Source organism: Penicillium psychrofluorescens, assembly GCF_964197705.1.
Source record: "Penicillium psychrofluorescens genome assembly, chromosome: 1".
Lineage (NCBI taxonomy): Eukaryota > Fungi > Ascomycota > Eurotiomycetes > Eurotiales > Aspergillaceae > Penicillium > Penicillium psychrofluorescens.
In genome coordinates, this window is record NC_133439.1 from 5,212,819 (window position 1) to 5,223,016 (window position 10,198).

General features: G+C 50.7%; 1 protein-coding gene across 1 annotated transcript; it reads left to right on the forward strand.

Moving 5' to 3' along the window:
- Positions 1–63: 63 nt before the first annotated feature.
- PFLUO_LOCUS1982 (phosphatidylinositol-4- kinase) lies at positions 64–6,074 on the forward strand (the record flags this gene model as incomplete). Its single annotated transcript, XM_073779075.1, has 5 exons — positions 64–71; positions 122–299; positions 349–3,590; positions 3,642–4,458; positions 4,509–6,074. 5 exons carry the CDS (start codon positions 64–66, stop codon positions 6,072–6,074), a joined length of 5,811 nt encoding a protein of 1,936 aa, XP_073636067.1.
- Between the last annotated feature and the right edge of the window lie 4,124 nt (positions 6,075–10,198).

The following is a 10,198-nucleotide window of genomic DNA, read 5'->3' on the forward strand; positions in this document are numbered from 1 at the left end:
TTCCCCGGACTTTTTCCTTCCAAACACCAACCACTTCGGCCCCCCTTTCCGCCTCATTCAATAATGGACGGGTATGCTTCCCTTGTCCGTTCGGTTGTTTGCTACTGACTGACCAAATCAGGGTTGCTGCCGGTATCAGGCGTTCTGCCCTAGAGAAGCTCGCGACCTTGGCCGTCAACTCGCCTGCCCGCGATGGTTCCGAACTGGAGCGCCTCGCCCAGCAGTCGCGCCCGACCCGCCAGGATGGGGCTCTCAATGGCGTCTTGCGCGAAAAAGCTCCAGCATCCCGAGTACCAATGGTGTGTGCGCCTGACTGGAACTCTCACTAGGCGAAACTGACATCATCAGGGAATCCGGGAACTCGATGTCCTTCTCGCCCTCAGCAAAGCCGCCTCATCGGTGAACGAGCCCGAACACGCCTCGCGACTGTCCTTTCAGCTCTCGCAATACTTGCCCGAATCCCACAGCCAGCTGTTTCGGCCGTCCCCCTTCCTCCAGAGCGTCAAGCCGTCCCCTTCCGAGGCTCTCACTCATAACCTGACTCTCGGTCTTCTGTCATTGGCCACCAGACACCAGTCTCTGCGGAAGATAGCCGTGGACGCAGCCAATGCGTATCTGAACAATTGCGCGGCGGCGATCAAGGCCGCCACGCCCTTCTCATATTCGAAATCCGAGTCCGGCGGGAAGGGTGTTGTGCACGAGTCTATGACAATATTGTCGGTTGCAGTCTCTTTGGTTGGCTTTTTGGATGCCGCGTCAAAGTTCACCAGTGTCTGGAATGCCATTGAGAAGCTCCAGATCGTCGATCACATGCGGACCATGTTGTCCGAGTCGTTCATGATTGCAATCGAGACGGCTTCCTCCACCATCCGGAACACGAGTTCCGCTGACAATGCCTTTAAGAACTGGAGAAAGTACACCAGACGATATGCCGCCCGCGGTCGCCCGCTGGGCGCGATGCTCGTGCAAGAGGGCTTCATGCGGTTTGTCAAGTCTTGCGCGGCGTCTCTGATCGGTCTGCAGACCCTGTCGGATGACCAGCTTCTCGACGATTACATGAACGGTGTTGGCATTGCCAAGAGCTACGACGAGACAGACAGAGCCTTGGTTGAGCGGATCACCGACATTATCAGCGAGGAGATTCACTTGCTCGAGGAAGGTTCGGACTACCTCAAAGTAGGCTCGCCGTGGCAGCAGCAGCTTGCTTTCTCGGTGAAGGGATGTGCCTTGGTTGGCTTTTTGAACTGCGTGGTCCTCGGCGAAGACGCAGCCAACAATGACACTCTCCTGTCCTGGCTTGAGGAGACCCTGGTCGATGCCAACCAGATGGCATGCACGGAGCTGGCCGTGACCACTCTGAAATGCACTGCAATCCTGGCAAGGATGTCTCCCAATGGCGCATCCCTGGGAAGAAAGAGTCTCCTGCGGTTCTTGATTCAAAGTGGCGTATCGACCGGGTCTGTGGTCGCCGTAGCCGCCCGATGTTTGGCTCAGGTGGTGGGAATTCTCTCCGAAGACGCTGTGATCACCACCCTTTACTCTCTGGGCAATGCGCTGAGTCCCAGTCCCAGTGCAGACAAGGATCAATTTACTCGCGAACAGAAGGATGAGAGCCTGATCTCTCTCCCTGTCGATGGAGACGAAGACACGATTACTCACAGGAATGTCGTTCATGCCATCGTGACTGTTGCAAATAGTTGTGAAGACGACAAGATTAGCGCCCTAGCGCAGTCTATGCTTCTGCAAAAAGTGGGTAAGATTAATGTGGCTGTGGATGCCTACATCATCCAGGAGACTGCCGTGCTTGCTTTAAGCAGCGGACAGGCCGAGTTCCAGCTTCTGCTCAAATTCTATACCCGAATTTATGTCGATGGGGTCAACAAAAGTTTGGACATTATTCTGGACGCAGTCCAATGTGCCATGTCGTCTCTCTCTGTGAACCTGGAGCGACATTCGCCTCTCCGCAGGATTTACCTGATTCATCTGCTGGAGAGCATTGTCAACAAGGGCGATGTTCCCGATCTGGAGCCTGAACGCCAAAAAGAAATCGTTTTCGCGCCTAATGATATTACCCCTCTGTTGAAACCATTGGCATTGCTTGTCTCCTCAGGGCTGTCCGAGTCCGCAGGCGATCACGATGAATCTATCACATCTTTATTCCGCGATGCATGGTTCAACATCGCCATCCACGGAATCTCACTCAATTCAAAAATTGCTGAGGCCCACTGGAAGGAGCTCCGACTGTTGGCGAAATACTCTCCACCATTGCTTGCTGAAGACCGTATGGAGTCTCTAGAGAGTGATGTGGAACTTAACACGGTGCTCAGACGGGGCTCGGGGCCCCAGCGAATGACAGAGCTGAAAAAGACTCTGATTTCGGAACTGCCTGGTCGTGAATCGGACATCAAGCGTCTGGACTATCCGCGAGCCATCTTTCTCAATGCCGTGCTGCTCGTTGAGAGTCTTCGTGCAGTCTCTGGGAACTGCACGAGGATACTGAGCTATTTCCTTGACCCGGTCCTAGCCACCCCGGAGATGGTCATGTGTATGAACGCTATTGCAGAAAAAGGTGTCAAATCCTACTTGTTCCTCACCCTTTCCGGAGAACATGACAATTTTTCAGCCTCGTATTTATCGAACCAACTGGCTGAGTTCCTGGTGGCATGCTGCCATCGCATTGAACGAGTTCAGAGCATCGCAGTGCTATGTGCTGACACGATCATCCGGGAATGCCCTTCTGCGCTCTGTGAGAAGCAATCCCTCTTCGCTTTGCTTGAAATATTGACCGTGATGTGGTCATCATGTCTCCAGGGAGAACTTGACGAGTTTGAATGGCAGCCATCACTAGTTTCACCTATGGGCATAGTCAGGGTGGACTTGTCTGATAACTACGCGCTGAGAAAGACAACTTTGAACCGATTCCTGGAACGAGCCAGGGCATGGGTCACGAGCATCTTGAACATCGCCCCGTTGGATGTCAAGGGGCTGCTCCAGACCTATCTCAGCGAGTACGATGATGATGGCGGTTACGGCCACGTTGCACTGGGTCGCTCGTTCGCTCTGGAAATGGGATCCCTCATCCCGCAAAGTGACCCCCGCCTCGGATCTATCGACCACGATAGTACCGACGTTAACGTTGCATCTGATTTTATGGCGCTGTACACAACGCGTCAAAAATATAGACGTCCGGACATGTCCCCAGGGGAGGGGCCCCCCTCTTTGAACTTTGGTCGTAAACCTGGGATGCAGCTTCTCGCGCCGTCAGCCGGGGATTTAGAGTACAAGCTCTCCCGTCTCTACGAACGAAGCATCGAGGGGATTGACATCGCTCTCACTGAAGTCAGAGATACCTTACGACAAGCCGCCGGTCTCATTTGCGGTACCAGCAAGCCTCGGCTTTCTGTCATTCACTATCTGGTCGCTTTGCCATTCCAAATATTTACAAAAGATGCGATCAAGCTGGGAGTCTCCCTTTGGCTTGGAGTCATTCATGAGAACCCGAGCACGGAGCCACGCATCCTAACAGAAGTGATTGAGGCATGGGAAAGGAGCATACAACGCCAGAAAGGGTTGTTTGATCCATCGTTTGGGTGAGTCTTTTCTTCTGGCAGGTTTCAATTCGGAATTGCTGACTATCGAAGATATATGGACCCGTTGTATTCCAATATTGAGCTTTTGCCAACAGACAAGGCTCTGATGTTGCGGAAGCAGCAGAAGGCTCAGAGCACGCTTTCACCACACTTGCGCGTTCTCCAGTTCTTTGAAAGCCATTTCAGTGCTATCCGCCTGGGCAACCTGCTGGATCAACAGCTGGCCATCCGCCTAGTCACCAGCACCGCTGCGGGTCTTTTGAAGAGCAAGGGCCATCCTCTGGCCAGAGAAGTGCATTTCCGTTTCGTTCTCTTCGGACTGAGAATATTGAGGCATCTCACTCCTCGAAACAGCGGTGCGGCCTGGAAGCTCAAGGACCAGATTCTCTCAGCTGCTCTCGGTTGGTTCAAGCACCCTCCACGATGGTCTTTTGGAGGCAATCGACTGCAGATCAAATCCGAGGATAAAATTCTCGGAGATGTTTTGACTCTGTTGCGCGGCGTGGCAAACATCGCCGTGAATGGTCGCGGGTCGTACAAGTCCTTGCAGGCGAAGCAAGAGCTCGTCCAGATTTTCATCGAGAATGAACGATCACGCCTTCGAGTCTGGCTCTTTCCTCTGGAGCCTGAGAAGAAGCATAGCAGCGGAAGCAAGAATGCAGATGGACTCGCATCTTTTATCCGTCTTGCTTGGGCAGAGAGTCCAGGGTTGGCAATCCAGCTTGCCGCTCGTTTCCCCTCCGCAAAGTTGCAGGCTGACGTTCGGTGGTTGATCCTCAATTTCCCCGAAAAGGTCATTGGCGAGCCGACTGCTCTTGAGATCATGTTTGACTCGTCATTGTCCTCGGATGTTAACTTCCAGCTGAAGGTTTGTTTACTTTCCTTCATGTAGTGCCAGTTCCAGCTAATCATGAACAGTACCTGTTGTTCTGGGCGCCCGTCAACCCCACCGAAGCGCTGACCTATTTCCTGCCTGCTTACGGAAATCACCCATTCATTTTGCAGTATGCCATGCGAGCTTTGGAAAGCCATTCTATCGATGTTCGCTTCTACTTTGTTCCACAGCTGGTTCAGGCCCTCCGGTATGATGCTTTGGGTTATGTCGAGCGCTATATTCTTGAAACAGCCAAACTGTCTCAATTGTTCGCACACCAGGTGATCTGGAATATGAAAGCCAACTCTTACAAGGATGAGGAATCCCAAGTGCCAGATCCTCTCAAACCGACACTGGATCGATTCATTGAGAGTCTGATTGGCAGCTTCTCTCTCGAAGAGCGAGAGTTTTATGAAAGAGAGTTCTCGTTCTTCAACGAGATCACAGATATCTCCGGCAAACTCCGTCCATATATCAAGAAAAGCAAGCCCGAGAAGAAGGAGAAGATCGAGGAAGAACTGCGCAAGATCAAGGTGGAGGTCGGGGTCTATCTTCCTAGCAACCCTGACGGCGTGGTTGTGGGCATTGATCGTAAATCGGGCAAGCCGCTCCAGAGTCACGCAAAGGCGCCATACATGGCAACTTTCCGAATCCAGAAAACACGGCCGCTCTTGGATGGCTCGAACGACTCCACGGCCGGTGCTCATGGACCGGATGATCGACCATTGACCGCCAAATCCTCGGAGACGAACCAGCAGACCTATGAGATCTGGCAATCGGCCATCTTCAAAGTGGGTGATGACTGTCGTCAGGACATGCTCGCCCTGCAGATGATCGCGGCCTTCCGAAGCATCTTCTCCAGCGTTGGCCTGGATGTCTGGCTCTTCCCGTACCGAGTGACCTCCACGGCACCGGGCTGTGGTGTCATCGACGTGTTGCCCAATTCCATCTCTCGAGATATGCTTGGACGCGAGGCTGTGAACGGGCTCTACGACTACTTCGTGTCCAAGTACGGCGGAGAGGACTCCATCCGATTCCAGGAGGCCCGCACCAACTTCGTCAAGAGTATGGCGGCGTACTCTGTCATTACCTACCTCCTGCAATTCAAGGACCGCCACAACGGAAACATCATGGTCGACGATGCAGGCCACATCATTCACATTGACTTTGGTTTCTGCTTCGACATTGCACCCGGTGGCGTGCGGTTTGAGCGCGCACCCTTCAAACTGACCTCGGAAATGGTGGCCGTCATGAGCGGCACGCAGAACCCGGCGCACCACGCCAGCGGCGGCCTGCCCAGAGGTGGTCACTCGAAGGACCCAACAAACACACAGGCCTACAAGTGGTTTGAATCTTTGTCTGTCAAGGCTTTCCTGGCCGCGCGGCCATACTGCACCAAGTTGTCGCACATCGTGGCTCTGATGCTGGACAGCGGCCTGCCGTGCTTCAAGCCGGAGACCCTGAAGAACTTCCGTGACCGGTTCGTGCTGGAGAAGAGCGAGAGGGAGGCCGCTGAGTACATGCGCGAACTCGTCAAGAAGTCGTACATGAGCGTCTCGACTAAGGGCTACGATCAATTCCAGCTGATGACCAATGGCATCCCGTACTAGTTAACTAATCAGTGTTCTTACCTTTTTTTTCTTTGAAGGTTTCTTTATTTGTTTTTGGTTTTTTTTTCTTTACCATGCCATAGTTAAATATATGAATGTGACTTGGTTATTGCCTTACCTACTCCACCCGCCCGACTACTGCACTATCTCCATCAGAAGTGAAACCGATTATTAGTTACCAGACCCCGACCGTTCGGCCTATACGCCCTAATTTAGTCTAGGGCGTCGCGTTGCCATATGATGTCTGCCATGATGTCTTGCTGCGGCGGTGCAATATTCGCCGCATTCCAAGAGATTGCAGAAAACCAGGTACATTATTGACGACCATGGCAATTCCGGTAAATCTGCGCAGGTACCTCATTCCCTGATCTCCGTTGACTAACTTGTTTTCAGAATAGTTATATATCAGATATAGCGCTTGTTTTGGGCTAATCTTGCAGATGATGCCTACCTGGACTTCCTGAAATATCTCACTTTTAAACCTCCCCCTTTTGGGGCATACCGGCTCCATGGCATTGGATAAAAAGTGGGTTCAAGAATGCGGGCCATCCCTTGTCCCGGTAAAAGTGACGGCATATACTCATAGGAATCTTTGGGATCTTACATTTGAAAACAGAACGAGAACTGCAGAGCGGTTTCAATCCTCACCTCCGGTGTGTCGCTCCCCTGGCATCGGTCAAAACCCCGGTACAACATCATGCATATTAAGTACCTGAGCACATACATTTGTATTTACATAAGCAATGTTCACTTAAATGGCGCAGCCTGGGAATTTAATGCAAGGTTACAACCTTGGCGTTGACCAATGATTTGAATGATAACATAGCATGTCTCAGCAATGACAAGCTAAAATCTGTCCACGGAGCTATAAAACCTACTATTGCAATGTTTCGCAACCTTAGTATTGAAAAGTTGCTCTCATCATGACTTGTCCATCAAGTGCCAGTATCCAGGGTCTCGGTGGAAAATGGAAGATGGTATAGAATCACTCCGAGGCCCAAACCCTACCTCTACCTAAAAATGGAGGTTAAATGACTGTTGTGAGTAGATACTAACTTTTTTGGGGCGCTGGCAATAGGATAAACAATTGACGAGCCAGACAAATCCACTACTTAAGCTGGTATTGTCACCCTTCCATATATCAAGCCCCAACGCCCTTCCAACCTCCTTTCAATGAGCCAAATTTGAACTTTTGTTTTGTTTAAAAAGCTTCGCAGAAGACATGGAACAATCTGAATTTAGGCATTGCACACGGATTTTGTTGCAGTCATTAGCTGATTTCATCGATTCTAAGCAAGGAATACCTTGGGTGATCCGCAAGGCAATTGAATTCGCCACAGTCTACCTTGATATTTCGGTTTATACCAGCAAATGCCCTGAGACATCGGAACCAGCCATGAATATTGACGTTCTCCAAACCGCCACAGGAGGCCTCGCCGGGACAACCGAAAAACGAAGACTGGATTGGACAATGCAAAAGCATACTGATTACATCTTTGGTAATGTCAGTGGGTGGAGTCGGCTCGTTGGTGGCTTACGAGATCAAGAAGGGAACACACGACCCAACTTTGAAGTTCAGACAAAGGTGGATGATGAGAGGGTTGCAGATTTCTTGAAGGCAAAGATCCTGCCTGATGGAACTCAAAGCGGAGGACTCTTAGTCGAAGCGCACAACGTTGATGATAGGCAAACAGCTGGAGGGAACTGGGTGCATACTTTTGAGCACAACGAAAGCTCTGGCTGGACCGCAGAACAAGTAAGTGTCAGCAATATGACCTGGCCTCACACTTCAATTGAAGCAAAGCACGTAATTGACTAGTACTTGCAGATCTGGGGCTTTGAAATGGTCTATGGCGATTGCTACCATACTCGTCGGGTTGTGGTGGCAGACACGAAAGGCAACTACCAAATGGCTCGACTTGTCTATGCTAGAGAGGCATCTGGACAATAGGTCAATGACTGCTTGTCTTTTGGAACAGATCAATTTTCTGATCTTATTCACATCTGTGGCATTTCCCAATGATCCTCGAATTCTTCGTCTCAATTGCAGACTTGACTGTGTTGAGAGTCTAAAAGAGCTATCTGCCTGCTAAGGGCGTTCGCTCCTGGTGGGATGTCTCAGGTGTCAGGCCTCTGTCTAATTAGTAACCAGATAGTAGCTGCCTGATTCTTCATGGAATACTTCTCGTCTACCTCGATCCTCTCTGATCTTGCTTTCGTCCCATTTATTCGTAAAGACAAATGTCTCGTCAGCTTGTACAAGAAAAATTGGTGGAGAAGGTATTCACTGAACTATCCGATCATAGCGGTAAGATTCCACCGCCGATATTCGACAGTTTCGGCTTCATGGAAATGATGAGAGGACTAAAAGTCCGCGAACACAAGCTACATTCCGGCAATCGCGTCATACATTTTACATGCACAGAGACCTGGCCATTTGCAGACGACATTGCCTTTCAATGAGATCCAGATAAAATCCACTCTTTACCTAGCAACATATTTGACACCACTTGCCGTTTAAGTTGTGGGCTTTTCAGCAGCGATGCAAGTCCACACAAGAGCCCCAAGAGCACCAAAAGCCGGAAAGCCCTATGGACTCTCTGGACCATCAGGCCTTTCTCAGTCCGTCTGGCAGTCCAATCATGCCATAGCGGGAAAGTGCACCGCAGCCAATAATGGATCTGGGTATAACTAGATGTCCAGTTAGCAAATGTTGGAAATGACAGCACAAGTGGTACTGACGGGTATGTGGACGAATTCCAACCGTCCGTGGCGGTATACCAGCTTGAGCACACTCCACGTCGGAAGACCGTCTTTTGCAACTGATCCTGCACTCTTTGCGTCCACGCTCTCTCTGCTTCCTCCTTAACTTCATATGAGCTGACTTGACCGTCAAGAATGGGCTTTATGAACTGCAACGAGTAGTTGATTGCATTTTCCGTTGAAAAAATAACGCTGGTATGGCCAGTCGCCGTGTTTGGTCCAAAAATCATGAAGAAATTCGGAAAATGGTCCATTGCAATACCGAGATAGGCCTGTGCACCTCCACGTTCCATCCAGACACCCTGCATATCCTTGTGATCCCTTCCAGTTACTTTTAATGGGTGTAACCACTGATTCGTCTCAAATCCATTGCCCAGGACAATCACGTCTGCTGGAATTTCCCGATCTTCTGCGGACTCGGTTGAGATGGGCGGATAATGATGCTCAGACCCAAGGATCACACTTTTTGCATTAACGCGAGCCAGTGACTGCGTTGTCAGCTTGACATTTGGTGCGCTCAAACTCCGGTACCAAGTATTGTTGATAATGCGGCGCTTGCAGCCGAGGCTATAGTTCGGAGTCAGGATCTCATGGTATTCCTTTGGTGCGTGGGCGCGCATATTGTCCAAAAATCTTTTTTCGATTCGTGGCCGCATCAAGCGACCATAAGCAGTGTCAGTAAACATGGAAAGAAAGTTGTGTTCGGCCACCCAGAAAACATAATAACGCACAAGACGTGATATACCAGGGACATGGGTCATCAGCGTCGGCATCCAATTCTCCCACCAGGCGAGTACCTTGGGTGGTAAGAGGTCCGGTTGAACCCAAGGAGGAGTTCTCATCAATTGCGTAATGGAGCGGACATTTGCCTCGCGCTTAGCCAATTCAGGGACGACCTGGGCTGCACTGCAGCCAGAGCCGACCACGATCACATCCTTGCCCCGAAAATCAACATCACTGTTCCATCGAGCCGTGTGTGTGATTTCTCCCTGGAAGTCCTTAATACCCGGAATATCCTGCGGCCATGTTTTGGGCTCGACCAGTCCCCCAACACCACTAACAACAATCTTAGCCCGCACCATCTCGGTTCTAATATATACACGGTGGGGGCCTTCCTGCGCGGTGAGCTGATCCCTTTCTTGCTGTGAGAGATCACCAGTCCCAGGGACCAAATGGGAGAGAATGACTTCCCATTCCTCATCCTTTTCTACCCACTCAAGTTGCCGGACGTCGGTGTGGAACTGGATTTTGTCCACAATCTTATATTTCTCACAGACATCCGCAAGATATTGCGATATCTCCTGGCCAGGAGGATGCAATGTCGACCAATCTTTCTTAAGAGCAAAAGAGAAAGAGTAGAA